The sequence below is a fragment of the Micropterus dolomieu genome, linkage group LG14 (assembly GCF_021292245.1).
Source record: "Micropterus dolomieu isolate WLL.071019.BEF.003 ecotype Adirondacks linkage group LG14, ASM2129224v1, whole genome shotgun sequence".
NCBI lineage: Eukaryota > Metazoa > Chordata > Actinopteri > Centrarchiformes > Centrarchidae > Micropterus > Micropterus dolomieu.
Window position 1 is genome coordinate 24,622,426 of NC_060163.1, and position 20,732 is coordinate 24,643,157.

The 20,732-nt window shown below is 40.1% G+C and overlaps 3 protein-coding genes across 4 annotated transcripts in view; all 3 read left to right on the forward strand.

Annotated features, from left to right (window-relative positions):
• The window catches only part of LOC123982851 (zinc finger protein 502-like), a 441,737-nt gene that overhangs the window by 269,020 nt on the left and 151,985 nt on the right, over positions 1-20,732 (forward strand). The gene's annotated exons all lie outside the window — the stretch shown is intronic.
• pde6gb (phosphodiesterase 6G, cGMP-specific, rod, gamma, paralog b) lies at positions 115-3,637 on the forward strand. Its single transcript, XM_046068787.1, has 4 exons — positions 115-167; positions 1,685-1,913; positions 2,000-2,040; positions 2,138-3,637. The coding sequence occupies exons 2-4, from the start codon at positions 1,768-1,770 to the stop codon at positions 2,212-2,214; spliced, it is 264 nt and encodes an 87-aa protein (XP_045924743.1). The 5' UTR covers positions 115-167; positions 1,685-1,767; the 3' UTR covers positions 2,215-3,637.
• On the forward strand, positions 6,442-20,641 carry nploc4 (NPL4 homolog, ubiquitin recognition factor). Its single transcript, XM_046068765.1, has 17 exons — positions 6,442-6,612; positions 7,323-7,403; positions 10,960-11,069; positions 12,244-12,483; positions 12,556-12,604; positions 12,723-12,817; positions 12,900-13,023; positions 15,282-15,461; positions 15,612-15,698; positions 16,509-16,580; positions 16,655-16,781; positions 18,230-18,390; positions 18,588-18,659; positions 18,815-18,907; positions 19,414-19,530; positions 19,810-19,912; positions 20,246-20,641. Exons 1-17 carry the CDS (start codon positions 6,598-6,600, stop codon positions 20,404-20,406), a joined length of 1,887 nt encoding a protein of 628 aa, XP_045924721.1. The 5' UTR covers positions 6,442-6,597; the 3' UTR covers positions 20,407-20,641.

The window sequence follows — 20,732 nt, forward strand, 5'->3', positions numbered from 1 at the left end:
TTGTATTGTTGACATTAGAGTAGGGAGGCGGTGCGTTCATAATCTTCTGCGGGGCTCAGCATATAAAAGGGGCCCAAAGCCTCGACTGGCCCTCACAGGAAGCCTAGCAAAGAACACTCATCTGCTAGACAGACCGCTCGTCTGGCTGTTCTTCACCCAAGCAGCCGGTGAGTAGACTCTCCGCTACATCACTACCACGACCACAAACAATGCTGTTATTGAGATACTTGGTATTTATTATAGTGAAAGACAGGGGACGATTGATGTGGCTATCCTGGAATTGCATGGAAGTCAATGGGCATTATGGATATTACTTCTTTTTTTTTTTTTATTTTAGCTGACCATAATGTCAGTTTAAATAAGTGTGAAAATAATCGATCAGGCTCCAAACTATACTGCTCAAAATAAAAGGCTTACTATGTATTAATTAGTGCCATAGATCACAGTATTATGCAAATACTTTTTGGTATTATTTTTTTAACACTTAAGGTTTCAGGAGGTTATTTAAATTTTTAAAATTGTATACATTGTGTAGTAAGTAGAGGACACAGGTTTTTGATTAGATTGTTTATCAGTCAGGTCTCCTTTGTGCAGTTATGAAAGATTGATCAATCAGTCGTGCTGTAGATGTTCTGTAGTTATGGTTTGGTCAGGTTTGTTTGAAATGTTTTGACACTAGTGTACATGTAGTAAAATAATAAAATATTATTTATGAATATAAATAATAATAAATCTCACTCAAGTACAATCAAATGTACAAAAACAATGCAAGGATAAAACTATCTGATCAAAGAATCCAATGCCAGCTTTTGGTACGTACCAGTTTTCAGTGCGCACGTTTTCGGCTGGCACCAAGAAAGTATTAATGTTCGATACCTAGCCCTACAAACACTGTCAGATCAACGATGCAACTTATTTTCGATACACAGAATACTTTATTCTAGAGCTTTAAAGATAATTTAAGATTGAATAAGTGAGTGCCGCATCACCATCTCTCACCAACAGTTAAAAAGCTTACTGAAAATGCTGGATGTCCTACATGACTAGATAAACAAGCCACTTAAAAACTACATGTGTCAACAGTTTTATAGTTATATTTTGATATCTAAATATGCAGTATATTTGGCATGAACAATGTATGCAAGGCTTTCATGGCTAAATTAGGCACATTATTATTATTCATATTATTATTAAACCACTATAACCACATTAATGGTTCAGACTTGTTCAGGACTGTCATTGTCACTGGGATTGAGCGGATTGATCATTTAGACCCTCAGTGCATGCTCAGCATATCGGCTGTGTTGTCCTTGCTCTAACGAGATTACATGTGGACGGCCGGCTTGAAACACAAAGGGGTGTGTGTGTGTGGGGGGGGCATACTTATTAACTTGAGCCAGGGATTATGGGAAAATTGGGTCATCCTCACAGAACACGCTGTCTCATACATTTCAAGCACTGGGAAATGTGTAAATCCTGCCTGGTGCTTGTCAGATCAGTAAGAAGATTAAGGCCTGTAATGTCAGACAGAGGTGACAGAGGCTGCACGTTATCTGTTACATGAAATTACTGGTTAAACAGAGCATCTTAAGAGAGACTAAACAGGTGAAAGTGGCTTACTCCTTCCATCTTTTGGTTTGCATGAATTATCTGACTTTTTCTTTCTCCTTCCCAAAATGAAAAGATATCATCATCACGACGACTACACGTTTCAGAGAGGTGTCTCTAAAGTCCACAGCCTGCACAAAGGTATCATAACTGGTCAAAATGAATCTTGAGGCGCCCAAAGGTGAGATCAAGTCGGCCACCCGTGTCAGCGGAGGCCCCGCCACCCCACGCAAGGGACCACCCAAGTTCAAGCAGAGGCAGACCCGTCAGTTCAAGAGCAAGCCTCCGAAGAAGGGAATCCAGGGGTATGCCTCAAGCAATGCATATTTTTTTGCATAGCGGTTCAGAAATAATGGCAGGTCATGGAGTGTAATTTGTTTTGTCTTTGCAGTTTTGGTGACGATATCCCTGGAATGGAGGGCTTAGGCACAGGTGAGTTTGCTTTAGGTTTTTAAAATGCATTTCATGTCAGTTTCTATGATCTGGGGGGGCCATGAACAACCTGAAATCCCTGTCTTTTTTTTTGCAGACATCACTGTCATTTGCCCCTGGGAGGCCTTCAATCACCTGGAGCTGCATGAGCTGGCCCAGTACGGGATCATCTGAGCCTTTCTGCATCTCCCTGAAATCCTCTGGGGATTACAGGCCATGTCCATGCACTTCAAACCATCTGCCTCAGGCTCCATCTTCTAACCTTGAATGGAACTATTCCAAACAAAATACCATAATGAACCGTAACAAACACAAAAAATGGAAAAAGAGAAAAATATCTACAAAAAAATACCTTTCTGTCATCTTTCTCTGGATTCTTCTTCTGATTCTGCAGTTCACACACACAACATCTGCTCATGTTTAGGATCTTTTTATTTGATTCTCACATCTTCACTAGATCTGCACTGTCACTCTCAACTACCAGCAGCCTTTTCTCTCCTTTTGCTCTTTTCTACTTTCCTCTTCTTTTCTATTCTTCTCACGAACCAAAACACGAAACTTACGCAAGCAAGGCAGCCTCAAGTTGAGTTTAAGTGACAAACCCGTGAAGTGGGTGGGTTCCCGTTTCACGTGCTTCGGTGCCTCTTTCGCCCTCTCAGAGGCTTGTCCATCAACGCCGAACATATAAAATACAAAACCTGAGTTCTGTAGAGACCGGACACCAGCATGCCGTTGCTGAGCGTAATCTTTCTGTCATCAGATATCCCTCTTTTCCCTCTGTTTTGACCAACCTCAAATTTTCTTCACTCATAACATGATAAAGTCTGATGCATGTGGGGAATAGTTCCATCTTTGCAACATACCAGTGTGTGATTTGGCAGGGCAGTAGTTTGAATCATTTGCCCACACTGACAACTCATCTTAGCTGATCATCCTGTAAGCTTGTGTTAACGTTAGTTTCATATTTCTTCTTTGTAAATCTCCCGTGTATATGTGAAAAAAAAAATGTATGTTTATTTCTCATACTTTCACACGAACTTTGTGTTTATATTTGTGTTTTTAAGCTCATTTGTTTTAGCTCTCTTTTGTTGTTATCTTGTAGATTAGAATATTTTACATTTTTCCTCATTTCCTCATCTTTCATCCATCATTACCCTTATATGTGTTTGATTCCATCATTTTTTAATCTCCATTCTCCTCTTCATCTTCATTGAAATGTCATTCTGTTCATGTTTAGACAGTTTATAAAGTATCGAACTCCTCAGTCAAACTTGTACTAATGTGTTGTACACATGAGATCAATGCATGCACACCTTTAGGTGCATTTAGCTTTTCAACATGTAATTTCTGTAGTCCTGATTATTTCAGCAGCAACATTCTTCTAATCAACAAGATAATAACAAAGAACTTGGTAACTTTTCCCTGGTGATATAAAGCCGGGGGTTGGAAGAGTTGGTGGACTTTTCTTCAAATTATGTTTACAATCGTGCACTGTAGTTGTGAGGGATGGCAGAGGGATGAGTGGGATGGATGTTTCAGTACACAAACAGGTGTGACGAGATGTGTAATGGGGCGTTGACCTCTCTACAGGATGAGGGAAAAAATAAAACATAAAAAGAGGAAAATACCAATGGAGATTTTTTTTATTCTCACCGAAACTGTTTCTTGGATTATTATGAACATTTTGGGTTTTATAATTGGTGCTTTTATACAGTATTTAATCAAAAGTCTCTGAGAAAAACAATGATTTGCAGTGTGGAAAAGCAGGTCTGGAATGCAGCTTTTACGACCAGAAAAACACATTTTAAATATGTTATGGTGTCACAGCGAACGCCAGAAACATTTAAGTTGCATAATATAATATAATATCATCTCAGCCATGTCATTATATTAGTGTGGTTACAATACAAATAGATAACTATATAAAAAACATCAATCACATTACAACATTTTTGAATTATTGCAACTCATTTCATTAATGTAAAATATATTACTAGGAAAAGTGAAATTTATCTTTGAGATTTTAAACATTACACCTTACCATAGGCCTAAAAGAAATGATACTTCATTATTATTAAAGTAAATAAAGTAGTGTTAGTGGTAGCATTTCACTGAATTGTGTGAAACAATAGGCCTGCCAGTTAATGCAAAGCAAGGAGGGAAAGTTGTGCACTCACCTGTAATATACTGACAAAAACGATATATACATAAGATAAGATAAGATCAACTTTATTGATCCCACACTGCGGAAATTCTCTTGTTACGGCAGCTGTAGATACAACATAACAGATAAGATGAATACACATTAGAGCAAAATAAAAATATAGTTGAAAAATAGTGGGAATAGAAAAATAAGAATAAGAGTTATGTACACTATACAGATGTGACTGATACGAACATTTCGCAGCATGTGCATTGTGTATGTACCTTGTCCCTCCAAGTTCCCACTAAATAAATGCACACAGCAGACCGTGAATAGCAGCTTCATTATGTGCCGGAGAACTAGAAACCGACCAGTACTGTGCTGTAAGACTACCTGGCATCTGGTGTCTCGGTTTGTGGTAATTTAATTAAACACTGTTTTATTTATAAATATGTGCCATGTGTGCTCAATATAACTAAAATTGCAATATTGACATGCCAAACCCGGGTCCTTGGGGGTCTAGGGAGTTGTCTGCTTTACTCAGTAGATAATCCAGCCTTGGTCCTGCATAAATTGCCAATATTTTACAACGTTATTTAATGTTTGTGGCTGCTTTGTTGCACTGTATCTCCCCCAGGGGTCCTTGTGGGGATTCCAGGGGGTCCCCAACAAAAAAGGGAACTTTGTTTTTACATTAGTAACACAATGACAGAATATGTGGCTAGTTTACACTTTATGTAATAATACATCTAAAAACAAAAATCTTATCAAATGCGGTCCGTGGTCTAATTTGTGTCAGTTAAGGTGGCCTTGATATAAAAAAGTTTGAGAACCACTGTTCCACATTGTAGTTTGTTTGTTTTATAAACCTTTATTGCTTCAATATAACATACAGACAAAATGTGGATACAAAATGGAGAACTTGCCAGGGGAGTATAAACATAGTAAGGGAAAAACAAAGAATACTCAGAAAGAGTTAAATTATAAAAAACATCCCGGAGTTGCCTCTTCACTGTTGATGTTGAGGCTGTTGTTTTTTCAGGTACTTTTTAAATACGCTGCCAGTCGTGGACCTTTGAGGCGTCTGTTTCTCAAACTACACCCTCTAATGTATTTGTCCTCGTCCACAGTCTAAAGAAGTGTTGTTGCTTCTTAATTCAACACAACAGTTTTTAAGCTGTGCTACCATGTTTGCAAAAGGGTTTTCTAATGATCAATTAGCGTTTTATAATTTTAGAACATGCCATTACATGTAGTACAGGGCTGGTGGTTGCTGATAATGGGCCTCTTTATGCCTCTGTAGATATTCAATTACAACTCAGCCGTTTGCTGCAACAACAGTCATTTAAAAAAATAACTAAAGGGGTGGTGATGGCGCATAGATAGATAGATAGATGCTTGCCTTTGGTGTGAAAGGCCTGGGTTTGATTCCCACTGTGAGACATTCACCATTGTGTCCCTGAGCAAGACACTTAATAATAATAATAATAATAATAATCTTTATTTGTAGAGCACTTTTCAAAAACAAGTTACAAAGTGCTTTAACAAGTGTAAAGACAATAATACCCAAGAGACAATAATACAAAAACAATACAAGATAAAAGCATGAAAACATTGAAAAGACTAAAATACAGATAAATATAAAATTAGTAAAATACAATAAAATAAAAGGGATAAAATAAAGTCAAATAAGATCAGGAAAGGCTCTCCTATAAAAGTATGTTTTAAGAAGGGACTTAAAAGATTTCACTGACTCAGCCGACCTGATTTCCTCGGGCAGGCTGTTCCAGAGCCTCAGGGCCCTGACAGCAAACTTAACCACTAGTTGCTCCAGAGGCGTGTGACCTTTGACATGTATAGCAATTGTAAGTCGCTTTGGATAAAAGCGTAATGTAACTATATCCACACTGTATTTCTGATGAATTTGTTGTTGTGTTAATGGACAAAACTGTGTTTTTGTTTTGGAAACAAGGACATTTCCACAGTTTCTTGGTGTGAGTAGCCTACAATGCCAGAATAAATGAGCTATAGTTTCTTCATTAAGATCTTTTCTTTCTTTCTTTCTTCACCAGAAAGGATTTCACTGGGTAAAAACCATGCAAAATGCAAAATCTTAAAGAAAATTGCCCTGAATTTATTAATGTTCTACATTGTAGCTGTCGTACAGTTAAAAAATAAAAGTGTAACGTGCGTTTTCAACTAAAAAAACAAACAAACACAACAACGCTTGTTTCGACCGGGGTCGCTTCAGTGTGGGACCGGTGGGACACGGTCGGTCATTTATGTGTGCTACACCGGTGTTTGAGTTGCGGGATGGAGTTTCGTTGACAGACAGCAGCGCTACGTGAATTTTCTATCTAGTGTGTCTGTCTACTAACACGTTGATATCTATCGGAAGCGCTCACCGGTCCAACATGGCAGATAACATTGTGAGTATAACAGCAGGTTGTATTAACGGCGGTCGACTCGGCTAACGTTAGCTTCGCTGTTAGCACAAGTCCGGAGTGATGAGGCAGCAGAATTAGCTTGGTAGCTAACGCTCGCTGTCATTAGCGAAAAAAAGTGACTGAGGCCTGTTTAGCTAACCGGCTAATCTTCGCTCTTTGGTTAGCTGGAGACATCCGAATAAATAAAGGCATCCACGGTCAACTGGAAAGCCGCATAACCGGCGCAAAATCAGGAATAAAAACGACTGAAACAGCGTTTAGCATGCTCGGCTCATTAGCCAAACATTAACGTTAGCTGGAATATGCTCGGTGGATTGTAATGGAAGACAAGATGTTGTTGATTCATTAAAAAGAAAGTGGTTTTATGTTGACTTGACTGCGACGGCTTTAGTAAACGCTGGCTGGTTCAGCGTCAGCATGTTAATGGCCCACTATAAAATTAATTTGTTGAGAAGTGGAGGCTCATAAGCTAACGTTAACATTACTTTTTTTGCACTGTCATCGCTGTCATAATATCCTGACACTGACACCACTGTGAAGAGGGGGGAGTAGTTAGGACTGACAGGTGTAGGGAAGTCATATTGAAGCTGTGTCAAGTCCATGTTATTTTTGTTTGTGAGTGCCTAACAATGGAGCTGACTTCAGACAGCTGACTGTTCTTTTAATGTTGTTGTTTTTGTCTTTTGTTTCAGATCATCAGGGTACAATCCCCAGATGGGATGAAGAAAATTCCTTCCACCAAGAGAGAGACAGCTGCTGCTTTTTTAAAGAAGGTACTGTCTGTTGTATGTGCGTGTGGGGTAGGGTTGCACGATATTGATCATGAATGTTACAATAACTATATTAATTTCGATATTCTTATTAGGTATGTGAACAAAATTTTCATGGTTAAATGCTAAAACAAATTGTACAGATTGAAAGAGCTTGAAATATCCTTTAAAATGATACCAATACCGTGTTTATAGGTTCAATAATCGGACAACACTGGTCATTTGACAGCCAAAAGTAGTCACTTTATTTTGTCCTCTGTTTTCCATTGAAGTCAAAGCAAAAGGTGTGACCCTGCGGCACGGCTAAAGCACACTGCTGGCTGCTTCTTACGTTGTTAGCCAATGGAAGCAGATTTTGCGGACAATAAAACTCCCAAGGTCGTCGTTCAGATTCATTGAAAATTCGTTCACTTGTAGTTTAGCAACTAAACTAAATGTCTATTACAGTTTAAAGAATGTTTTTACTCACTTTAAGCAAAAAAGGAGACAATTTTGTGAGCGACAAACTTTGGCTTGCTCAAAATGCCAGTATTTCAATGGGAAAAAGACAGAGATTTGAAACGAGGAGGTATCTATGGTTTTTCTGGTGGTGTAATCAATCAGAAAGTTCCACAAAAATCAAGCCAACAGGAGCAATTATTTTCATAACACTGCAAGATGCCAGGGAAAATCCCGAGTTACGTCTGTTGGAACCAAGACGGCAGCTGCGATGGTGGAGATAGTCACGTACCTATTCTTATGTTTAAAACACAAAAGTTGAATGGGCCCTGTCTCTGATATGTTTCTTCTTCGATCTCCGTTGCTGCTGCTGTTGTTGTTGTTGTTGTTTTCTCTCTCTCTACTCACACGATGTGGAAGTGTGCACGCACATGATATGGTTCGCTCTATGGGGTATGCTCCTGTAGTCGACCCGTTCACTCACAATGAGACATGATGATTATTATACAGCGATTTCGACTAAATCGAACATAACTGAGCCACACAGTAACGGACTTATCTCTCCACAAAATAAACCTAATATTGCAAACTTTCTGTGGCATTTTCAGTATGATATTGCGATAACGGATTTGAGTGCACCCCTAGTGTGGGGGATTTTAAAATATAGAAATACTGGGGAAAAACTACACCCCAGATTTCATTTTGAATGCATCCTAAACGTTAAGAGTTCAGTCTGCATTAATATGGTGTGCGGGGAACTGGGAAGGTACCCGCTGTGTTGCAATTAAAATGAGAATTAATGGTTATTTTGGGAAGCCGGTAAAAGTTAAAGAAACTAAACACAACCCGAATAATGTAAAACTATCTGCGTCATCATGGGTACTGCATGTGAAGCACATCCTGGATGACTGTGGTTCGTCTTGCTTTTAGCTTAACTAAAAGCGTAAACATAAACTGGTTAAAACTAAATGTCAAGCCGAGACTGTGAGACCAGTTTATGTAAAAGTGGCAGAGTGAGCTTAGAAGTACGACATCATGTGATATGTATGTAGAATTTTATCGTCTGGGATACGAGTATCATATTTTGTTAGACTGTAAGAATGGAAGCATAATAAATTTCAGGGAAAGGTATGTGCAAGTAAGTATTATGTAAGGTACACATCTATGTATAAGTTAACGTTATTGCTGCAATCAGACAAACAAAAGTTATTGAAGAATGTTCTTCCTCTGTTTTAAGTAATATTTGTTTTTTGTTTACCAAGCAGTATGCTGTCATCTTGTCTTTTTGTTATATATTGTAAAAAAATTTTTTAGACACAATAGGTAATCACATTGTCACAAGTCATTCTCTAAAGGGGATAACATGTACAACACATGTACTACATCCCTGCAGAAATGCGAGAGCCAAAGTCTACACTGTCGATATGCAGTCCACTTGTGTTTCTGTGGGTTTCTGCTCGTGCCTGCTCATTGTTCATTTATGCAGGACGCTGTGCAGAAGGTGCCAGAATCGGTCAGCCTTGCGCTGCTCCTGTGTGTTCTGCTGGCTTCCACCACTGTCATGTAGCTTTGTGTTCAGAGCATGTAGTGAATACTTTGCTTTGGTCACTTGCCTCCATCAACGCTGCTTACCAGGTTGTGGTTTACGACCCAGTCACTACAGAGAATATAGATGGAGATGGTAAACGCATAAAATAAATAGATATACATTTGGTCCTGAATTTGGATATGTTTTGTAAGAACGATCCTATCTTAGTTTTCTTCCATTCGACTTCTATTTCGTACATAAGCACACAAACATGATTACAGATTTATTTGAATCAGTTGATTTGAACCTAAAATAGAACCGTATTCCAGCAGACCGGTCACAGCGGAGCGTTGCAGCAGGACCTCATTAAAAATGTATGTATCCGTGTTAAGGCAGGATGGTGTTGCCTGCAGATCGATGGAAAGAGTAGCTTTCATTCCCTGCTGATGTGCAGCCAGCGATGGGTGGAATAGAAAACCATGGGCAGACACGGTGGAGCCCTGCAGGTTGTATTTCTGCAGCTGACACAGAATAAAAGGAGCTCAGAGTGATATTCTGTCTCATACAGTTTCACCCAGCCTGTGTTCTTTTTTGTGGCTTCAGAAAAATAATGATTTTATGCTCCAAGAACTTCAATGCCTCTGAGTGTTCTCCACTCAGTTTTACAAACACTGACCTTAAAGATAAATAATGCCTGTTGGTTTAGGTACAAAACATTTTGGAGTCCGTGCGGTAGATGTCGTCGGCCGGCGGCTGAAAACCGGCTGCAACACGTTCCTTTGTCTCGCTCAAGGACAACTCTTACTTTGAAATCTCAGGAGTCAGAGTTGGAGAGACAAGTTTGTTGTGTACGTAGAGGAGCTGCTAGCAAGACTTTATTTCTTAACGTTACTTCAACACATCAAACTCCTCTCTCCAACTCTTACTCACGTTTCCACCAGCATCTTCCTGCAACAACCGGCCTCATTAGATTTCAGAGGGCGAATTGTCCTTGAGTGAGACTTCAGTTTCTGGTCTGACAGCGTTGGAGAGAGGAATTTGTTGTGTTGGAGTAATGTTCACAGCTGCCAGCTTTTTGCACCTACTAGTAATGTTGAAAGATGTCAGAAATAGGGCATTTGTTTAAAAATTCTGAAATGACCATTTAACAGTTCAAATGTTCACTAATGGTTGAATTAGGTACCTCAAGTGATGAAATCACGCAGATAGCCTGTGATGATAAATGCTCTGGGATACTCTGTTGGTTGGCCACCTCAGACTGCTCCTAATAGCTTAGTTAGCTCCCTTTTGTGATGACCTGAGTTTCTCTCGTGCCAAGAGGCTCTATGCTAATCTGCTGTAATATGGCAATTGGCATCATTTTGAAAGTACACGTGCACAAGTTGATCTGAATTGTTTCCTAAAGTGGATTCCAAGGAAGAGGAAATCTTCTGAGACATTATGTCAATGATTAGCTCAGACTGATTTAAGCTTTTATGTATTTTGATCCTCTATACATCAAATGTATTTCATGGGATTGAAAGTTAACCATTGTTTTAAATTTTAGACACTATGTTGTTGTCCAGTCTAATCAGCACACTGTTTCTCTCTCAGGTGGGCAAAGAGTTTGGGTTCAATTCCAATGGGTTTTCCGTTTACCTGAACCGCAACAAGACCGGAGAAATCGTTTCACAGAACAAAACCCTGAGCCTGCTTAAGATCAAGTAAGTGTTATGTCTTAAGTTTACAACTCATGCCTCATTTTAGTTGAGCTCTGCGACCCACCTGTAGTATGTTTTTTATTTTGATTGACATCAAGTGTATTTGCTAAAGGATGCATCTGCTTCAAGGAATAAAAGCCTTATCTTACCTTAGGTGGAGTTTATTATTTTATATATTTATTTATTTAAAAGAGACGGTGCATATCAATGGACATCTTAACTTTTCAGCAATGTAAATATGCCAGAATATGCCCGAAGGCTTTTTTCCATTTGTAGTCCATGGCAGGTCGTCACAAAGTAACACAGTTAAACATAAACAAATTTAAGATAGAATACAACACAATTTAAGTGACACCACAATTTTCAGCATCACATTATAAAAGACATCTCAGTTCTGTAGACAGGGTTATGTACAGGGCTGTTTATGCTGTAAAGTGCCATTCTATGAAATTAAGTACAAATTAATTATGTTAAAGTGCTGCATCTAGTACGGTAAACGCACCCATACACATACAACACAACAGAGTCCGTTAGTGGTCACAAATTTGATGTGTCTTGAGCCATTGTTTGAAGTCGGACATTCCCTAACAGCAGCCAGTAACTCGTTCCAGATCTCCGTTCCCTTAACTGACAATACAAATTGTCCAAATGTTGTACGTTGGTAGAGCACCATATTCTCTCTCTCTCTCTCGATGGATGGATGGATGGATGGATAGATAGATAGATATATTTATATAGATATAAGTAGGCAGATTTAAACTTTGAAAAATCTTCAAAGCTTAGCAAGTTATGTTTCTGCAGGATTAAGCAGTGATGAAAAGAAAATGGTTTTCCATTGAAGATTTTCAAGGCTCGTAAGTGACCAGTTTGTAAAACAGTATTCAGTATCAGAGTTAAAGGTTGTAGCTCATCAAAAAAGAAAAAACAATAGATGATATTCAGATTTACCATTTAGACACCCAAGCGTAGATGCAGTGATTCAACGTTCTCATTGATCATACTTAAATATAAGTTATTGAATTTCAGGTGAAATAAATGTGACCACTCTGGGATACACAAAGTGTAGTCTGAATTCTGCATTTATTGGAAAAGAATTGAGAATTCAGTATATGCTACAAATCTCCCTTTTTTTTGTAGCTTTTAACGTGTTTTTTCTTTTGTCTCGTCTCCTTCGTAGGCATGGCGACATGCTGTATCTGTTCCCCTCAGGATCCTCTTCTTCTTCTTCTGGGGAGGTGATGGACACGGCCACCCCACACTCATCGTCATCACTACCATCCATCTCATCTTCTTCATCCTCTTCTTCGTCCTCCATGATCCCCCGGTCCTTCTCAGCCCCCCAGGTCCAGGAGGATGAGATTGATCAGTATCTGGCCAAGCAAGACGGCAAGATCTACAGGAACAAAGATCCACAGCTGTAAGAAAAACAGCCACTGCAAGCAAATGACATGCAAATGTCAGATACCTACTGATTCTCTTCTCGTTACAGATGTCGCCATGGTGCCCTTGGAAAATGTGTGCACTGTGTACCATTAGAGGTAAGACGATCCATTCTTGTTTCTTAAACTTGACAGGCTGTGATGCTTGCACCACTAATGTAAGACAAGTTCATTCTGATTTTCCGTACTGAAACCCTGGCTTCTTTGTTGTTGTCAGCCTTTTGACGAAGACTACCTGAATCACCTCGACCCACCAGTGAAGCACATGTCATTTCACGCATACCTTCGCAAGCTGACCGGTGGAGCCGATAAGTGAGAAGTTCATTTCTATTTCTTCAGCGGAAAAACATAAAAATTAAAGTCAACTTCTAACACAGGTTTTGATTTCCTGCAGAGGGAAGTTTGCAGCTTTGGAGAACATCAGCTGTAAGATCAAGTCGGGTTGTGAGGGCCACCCTCCCTGGCCGGAGGGGATCTGCACCAAGTGCCAGCCCAGTGCCATCACCCTGAACAGACAGGTATGTGACCGCACCAATATGTCTGTGGCAGTGAAGCTTTCAGTGAGAGCAACAGTAGAGTTGATGACCAAAATTACAAACAGCCAATAGCAAGAAGTGTTAAATGTAAATGCTCCGTACTTGTATAGCGCCTTTCTAGTCTTTTCCACTCTAGGATACAGAGTCCGTCTTCAATCAGATCATCACCTGTGTTGCTGTTACAATTAATCATTTGTTTATATTTCTGATTTTCATTTTTGCTTATACTGTCCTTGATACCCTCAGAAAAGATACTTTGTCTAGAAGTTATTGGAATGAGTAGAAAATAATTAAGTATATAACAAAACAACATATATTTAAAAGCATCAGATTGTAATATTTCCATTGAAATGTGCCTGAAAAACAGTATAGTTTTCAGACTTTTCAGACTCGGGGAGAGACAAAACAGGGAACCTGTCATGCTTGAATGGCGCATAATAATGCAGCAGCACGTATCTCTTTTGAGATGCATGTAAACAGGACTGGACCCGAATATCTGATGGTTGGGTACAGTTTCGAGTTTTGATTTTGAGAAATAGCCTACATTTTAAAAATAATCAGCAGCCTAAACAGTAGGCTAAAAGCCCAGCTGCATTCTAACAATAACTTAGAATTAGCTAGGCTCCTTACATGCTTGCTAATAACTTTTTTTTAAGCTTGGTCTCCGACATTGACATCGTTGTGTTGGACTGATTTGTGCAGCTGTGTTCACGAGGGACGAGCGAGAGGATGTGCTGTGCTAACACGCTACAGCGCTCTGCAATCAAATACGATTTTAAATAGGCCTAGTTAAAATAAAAATAAAAATCAACATGTGGCGGTCAGCGTTGATATTGTGGCGAGCCGCCACAAATAAATGAACGTATGGGAAACACTGGTCTAATATACTAAATTAAAAGTGATCACGCAGATTAACGTGTTGTTTTAGTCCCTCTACTGAAAATAGCGCTCATCCCGTGTGCTCTCGTTGGACGCCGGTCCGTCTATTATAAGCCTCTCAGTCTGGACTCTCAGGCAGGTACGGTTCAAACATGCTCTGCAGGGCGAGCACCTAATCTTCCCCTCCTCGCCGGCTCTATCTCCCGTCCCTTCAACCCTGCAGTAAATATTCCTATTTTATCTAACTCCTTATTCTCTTAGTTCTGCACGACGGTCTACTAGCGCTGACATAACAGTTAAAAACAAAGTGTTGGTAACAATTAACTTGCTGTTTTAGTTAGCCTACGCTGTGAGAATTATAATTATTTCTCTCTCTCACACACACACACGCACACACAGACATTAATCAGCCGCCGTCATCTCTCCCCCATCATATTCTCCCTCACTCATGTCATTGCCAGAACCTCTTGGGTATTTATTCTTCTTTTGCAGTTCTGCTAATATCTATCGTAGCTGTAGCTCATGACAGCCAGCTTATCAACTGACAATTTTAGACAATCTGCATAACCGCTGTACCCCCCCACCCTACCCCCCTGCTGCGGCAATTAATCCCTGTTAATTATTATCAACGCTTCAAAGCTCAAAAATGACATTCGGGCCAGTCCCTACATGTACACAGCGATGGCAGCGAGCTACAATGCAAGGTGCTGGGCAGCTATCAATTTGTGCAATTTGCGGTTCAGTGTCTTCTCTAAAGACACTTTGACATGTGGAAAGGAGGAGCTGGGGACCAAACCGCCAACCATGTGATGTGATGTGATGTGTGGAAATTGTACATTGCTGGTGAGGGATTGAGCAAATAATTGAGTAACAACCAACTGTTGTCTTTGAAGAATTTATTAACAAAAAGAGAATAAACAGAGAAGTACTACAACGTTAATCTGCGGGGCAAGGGGATGCATAATCATTCACACAGTCTAGGTTTCTATGTTTTGGGGAACAGAGATCCTCTCTCGGCCTTGAATGAACATTCAAGGAGAGGAGAGGAACAACAAGAGGGGAAAAACACCAAAACAATCTCGCAGCTCTGACCTAAACCCCAGTAAATGTGGACGGACTAATATAAGGAGCATAGAAGAAGGAAACGTTAAGGATAAAAACACAATACATAAATATATCTATAAGTCATAACAATAATAGTAAAAGAACATGCATAGAAGATTAAATGTAAGAGGACAGAACTTTCTGCCGTAACAGTGTGGATTCTACCTCATGAGCTGCCTCGTGACTGAGAAAACAAACCTCAGCTCAGAATTGATGAGCGAGTTGCATGAATTTAGCCTTCTCTGTTCTTCTCCCAGAAATACAGACACGTGGACAACATCATGTTTGAGAACCACACCATTGCTGACCGCTTCCTGGACTTCTGGAGGAAGACGGGCAGTCAGAGGATGGGGTACTTGTATGGCAAATACACTGAGCACACAGACATCCCTCTGGGCATCAGAGCTGAGGTGGCTGCCATCTACGAGCCACCACAGGTGAGGGGTTCCTTTTAAATACATAACTGTCAGCTGCAACTCCACTCAATTTGAGTGATTATATTAGTTTCCTTGGTTTTTAATGTATTGTAATTGTTTAACCTTGTTGTAACTATTAGTTTTAATTTGATCGTAACACTTGTGTTTCAGAATGCCTCTCAGAACAGTCTGGAATTGGTGGAAGATCCTAAAGCTGCAGCTGTAGATGAAATCGCTGCCAAACTGGGCCTCTGCAAGGTTGATCTTCTTGTCATGCATTCTCTGTTTAACACTGTGTTTTCTGGTGTGGGAACATTTTGGCTTTAAGCGGAACGAGAGAGGAGAGACAATTGTTTAAATACAGTGGCAACGAAAAGTGGCAATACAGCGAACATTAAAAGGTCATCTGAAACATAATCAACCCGTCCAGTTTAATAGAGTCTCTTAAAGGAGGAGTCCTAAACTGAATTTATGTGTTGCCTAACTTTATGTTACTTGGCTCATCTTGAATGACTCTCTTTGCCCCTGTGCCTGAGAGTCAATTTTATTTATGGTTTTGTTTGTGTGGTTTTATTTTATTTGTTTTATTTATTTAGGATATTTGAATGTTTTTTTTTTTTTTTTTGACATTTAAATTCAAATTTTTGAATATTCTTAAGTATCAGATATTCAGTTGCTCTTTGAAACGGTGTACTTACATTGTTATTCTGTTAGATTAAAATTATGTAAGGCATAAAATGTAGTTATGATAACAAACCTAGCTGTACGTAACAACAATTCTTTTCATATCTGCCGATTATTGTCATGATTAATGATTTGGATTATAATAGTATATATGTCCATTAAAATTTCCCAAAGCCCAAGATGACATGTTTCAATGTCTTGTTTTATCTGACAAACAGTCTAAAATCCTTGATATTCAGTTCACTACTAGCAAATAATCATATTTGAGAAGCTGAAAACATATTTTGCTTTTAAACAAATGGCTTAATCTGTAGATTTGATAATCAAAATTGTTGCAGATTAATCATTAATTGTTTGATCGGTTTTCTCTCCTGTGGTTTTCAGGTGGGCTGGATCTTCACTGACCTGCTCTCTGAGGATACGAGGATAGGCACTGTCCGCTACACGAGAAACAATGTGAGGAGGCAGTTCGCTCAAAGACTAATAAGCCGCTTTCCACCGTGTTTCATCATTGTCCTTCCTTCTGTTAGGACTCGCACTACCTGAGCGCAGAGGAGTGCATCACAGCGGGATACTTCCAGAATCATCATCCAAACCCCTGCAGACTCTCTCGAGACGGACAGTTTGGTTCCAAATTTGTGACGGTGGTGGCAACAGGTACGTTTTGGTGCTTTGGTGAACCTATTTCATATGGTAGTATGAAAAAATGCGTGTTAATATTAGCTAAAGTATTTACTCTTTCTCCTTTTTTAAGTCTTGTTTTCTGCCCTCAAGCTCTTAATTTGTTTGTAAAATGTAATTTTTTGACATCTGAAGCAGGAGAGGTTCAACATAGAACTCCAGTTCCGATATTTAGCGTAACTCCATCAGCTTTTCGCTGTAAACACGCCGCTGCACGCTGGCTGCTGTTTCCGAGCAGTACATTTAATGCATGACGTACGATCTCAGGTGGACGTCGGCGGGACTTGTGTGGCTATCTGATTGTGATTTATTGGTTTGCAAACATCAGTGAAAAAGAGAGGAGCAGTCTAGAAAAACAGCCAACATGCTCGATTTAAAGCCAGTAGCCTCCACTCACCCACTTATTTTGGGGGGGGGTAAAATAAAGACCTTAGAACTAAATTTAGACCCTGATCCCTGCGGTGGAAACGCAGTGTGTTCCTCTCAAGGTTCCTAGTGCCGGGGTATAGTTCCTTTGGTCGACACGCAGCTTTAGCTGCAGCTAACACTGTGAAAGTGAAGCTCCGGCTTGTGAGGTGCCAGTTTGAGTAGTTGTGTAATACAAGCCAGGCGCTTTCTCTGAGACTTTGTTTGGTCGATGGGATCAAGGCCAAGTGTTTACACTTCCCTCCATTACAACTTTTTAAGACCTCTTGTTGTAAATGTGTTCCAGAAAAGCACAAAATGTAGCAGCGACCCTGTCTTTGCATTAATGAGGCACTGGCAGGCAAAACTGATGTCATGGCTACACATCTAACGCCAGGAATCTCAAAGTCCATCTGTTCTACTTTCCCTTGTGAAAAGACGAGGTCTGTTTCGTAAATGACTTTCATGTGTAAAGAGCCTTTAAACAGGCTCTGAGCAAACACGGCTGACACTGACATAACGGCTTCATAATGTTAAAGTAGTGTGCACAACGTCTTTGAGTATTTTACATTTATGACATTACTACTACTCCTACTACTACATTTGATGGTATCATTTAGTTTGTCATGGGCATTTGAAATTTAAATATCTTTATAGACAAGTGAAGTGACACATTTCAACAACTACTTGTTTCATGAGTGATATAAAAAGTTGACAAATGTCAGTGTTATCGATTTTACAATATTTACGTTATTTCATTCAGCTGACGCTTTTATCCAAAGTGACTTACAATTGCTATATACGTCAGAGGTCACACGCCTCTGGGGTTAAGTGTCTTGCTCAAAGACACAAGTGGGTAATTGAACCCAGGTCTCGCACACAAAAGGCATGCGTCTTATCCACTGCTCCATCACCACCCCTAAAAATGTAGGTCATTAGCCCCTTTTCCACTCCTGGCTTAAGATTCTGCTTCAGCCAATACTATAATACATTTCTCTGTCCCTGTACTCTGTGTGCAGGCGGTCCAGATAACCAGGTGCACTTTGAAGGATATCAGGTGTCCAATCAGTGCATGGCTTTGGTGAGAGACGAGTGCCTACTGCCTTGCAAAGACGCTCCCGAGCTCGGCTTCGCTAAAGAATCCACCCCTGAGCAGTACGTACCGGACGTCTTCTACAAGGTAAGACTCCACACATGAAGCAACGACCTACGTTACAACTAAATATCCATACTATATAATGGTGTGTGGTTTGTTTTTAAGAATACACAGTGACTTATTTTGCTATTGGGTCCGTGTATTAAGAGTCGGTTCATCCAGATGTTAACATTTTTGTTTGATTCTGACCCTGCTATTCTTTTCCTCCTTCCATCTAAAAGGACAAAGACAAATTTGGAAATGATGTCACATTTCTAGCCCGGCCCCTCCCGGTGGAGTACCTTATCATAGATGTGAGTAAGACATGGCTTTTGTCTGTAGTCAGCAGGTGTGTGTTTTGTTTTACAGATCTTTTTCAATGCAGGATCAGTTCTCCATTTAAAAATAAATAAATGTGCTGCCACTGCCTTGCTAGATCATTTACAGGATTTTTTTTTTTCTTCTACAGATAACTACAACTTTTCCAAAGGACCCCCAGTACACCTTCTGCTCCACACAACGCTTCCCTATCGAGAACCGTGATATCCTGGGGGAGACACAAGTAACTTGTTTCTGTTTTATCTGAACCTTCTCGCCTCTGATTCAACCCGTGAAGAGATAAATCGATGTCTGAACGTCGCTGGCAAAATGATTTCCTGCATTGTTATGTTAAATATAGTTTCGAGGAATATTGTGTTTTAAAGAAACTGTCTTAAATTTGGGAAAAATTCTTTAAATCTTCCACCACATCCAAAGTTGTTCTTTCTTTTTTAGTTTTTTGTTTAGATCAGATGTGTAGAAATGGAAAGCAGTAAAAAATAAAATCAACCCAAATTATTGAGCATGCATGTTGCAGAGAGAGTTCCAGCAGATACATGATAACCCAGATAATCATAGTGCCAGTCAGACCTACTTGAGTCCACTTAAGCTTTTATCTCTGCCTGTATTTTAACTTGACATGACCAGGCACAGCTTAGTGAGTGAATAAAGATAACCTTTGGATTCCATAACCTCCAGAGGTCAGAGGAAGTTTATACATCTTGTGTTTTGTTATTTGTGTTTCTGCAGAATTTCCACAGTTTAGCGACATACCTGTCCCAGTGCACCTCCACAGCATTCCTGGACATCGTGTCAGACTTCCATCTGCTCCTCTTCCTCGTTACCAATGACGTCATGCCCCTGAGAGTAAGCCAACTCTTCAGAACCTCTACTTTTAGAGTTTTCCATTAGTATTGCAGAAAATATGTTCTGCATTCTTTTCCAGTCTGGAAGTGGTTACTGGTGTGTGGATGCTTTCAAAACTGGCCTGTGGCCCTTTTATGACGATCAAAAGCATCTTTTGTTTTAAAAAAAAAAAAGTGGATTTTAAAAGTATTTAGTGGTGGTGGGTTGTTTTTCAGTTTCCTGAATCTGTTGTTGTCCAGTGCAGAGATTTTGTAACAGAGTTGGTGTTTGTGTTTGCAGGACAGCATCGGGCTGCTGCTAGACGCAGTGAGGACCTCTGATGAGGATCTGGCACAGACCTGGAAGAAGTCAGAGCAGTGGGCCACCATCGAGCAGCTGTGCAGTAAGTCACACACTCTGATTATCTGGCCTGATCTTACTTTAGTTTATACTCTAGGGTTGACTGTTTTGACAGCCTATCAATGTGAAACGCCTGTGTCGCTGCTTTTGAATGTCTCTTGTATGGAACACTAGTATAATAAACAACTTTATCGTCAAACCAACACATTTGATTAGTTGAGATGCTGGTTAACAGAACGAGCTGAAACACGTTCTCCAGGCTTGAAAAAAATCTAATCGTCCAGCCTCCTTTAAATAAATAAAAAATAAAAAAAAACATTTTGTTGATAAATGATAGCTGTCCTAATATCCTGTAATCCTTCTCCCGTCCTTCCAGGTACAGTGGGCGGGCAGCCCTCCAGCTCTGTGGGTTACGGGGCCATGGGCGGCCCCTCAGTCCCCGCCTCATCCTCAGCCATGTGGTCCTGCCTCCACTGCACCTTCATGAACCAGCCTGGCACAGAGCACTGTGAAATGTGCAGCCTGCCCCGCAGTTAAAAAACCCCTCCCTCCACACTGCCCTGCCCTGATCTTATTACCCGCCCAGCCCTCCTCTTAACTCGCCAATGACATCACTGCTCCAGGACCAGCTGCGAGATTTGGACCCCCTTTGTGTTTTCTTTCCGCCTCACTCTGAAGCCTCTGTCCTTCCCATCTCACGGGCTGCTGTGACGCTTGAAAGGGACGCACTCGTTTACATCGAATTCAATGCGTTCAATAAAATAAAACCAGACTGTGTGTTATGATTTTCGTATCCCCCCCCCTCACAGCGGCTCTGGCAGGGTTCGTTTAAAGCACTTTTGACTGAGGCCCCTTTCCCTCAA

What these genes read in the sequence shown, in the direction of transcription:
- pde6gb (XM_046068787.1), top strand. Translation starts at nt 1,768, where the DNA reads ATGAATCTTGAGGCGCCCAAAGGTGAGATCAAGTCGGCCACCCGTGTC. An exon ending in CCGAAGAAGGGAATCCAGGG is followed by an intron (nt 1,914 to 1,999) that starts GTATGCCTCAAG and finishes TTGTCTTTGCAG; the next exon opens with TTTTGGTGACGATATCCCTG. An exon ending in AATGGAGGGCTTAGGCACAG is followed by an intron (nt 2,041 to 2,137) that starts GTGAGTTTGCTT and finishes TTTTTTTTGCAG; the next exon opens with ACATCACTGTCATTTGCCCC.
- nploc4 (XM_046068765.1), top strand. An exon ending in CCATCTACGAGCCACCACAG is followed by an intron (nt 15,462 to 15,611) that starts GTGAGGGGTTCC and finishes CTTGTGTTTCAG; the next exon opens with AATGCCTCTCAGAACAGTCT. An exon ending in TCCGCTACACGAGAAACAAT is followed by an intron (nt 16,581 to 16,654) that starts GTGAGGAGGCAG and finishes TCCTTCTGTTAG; the next exon opens with GACTCGCACTACCTGAGCGC.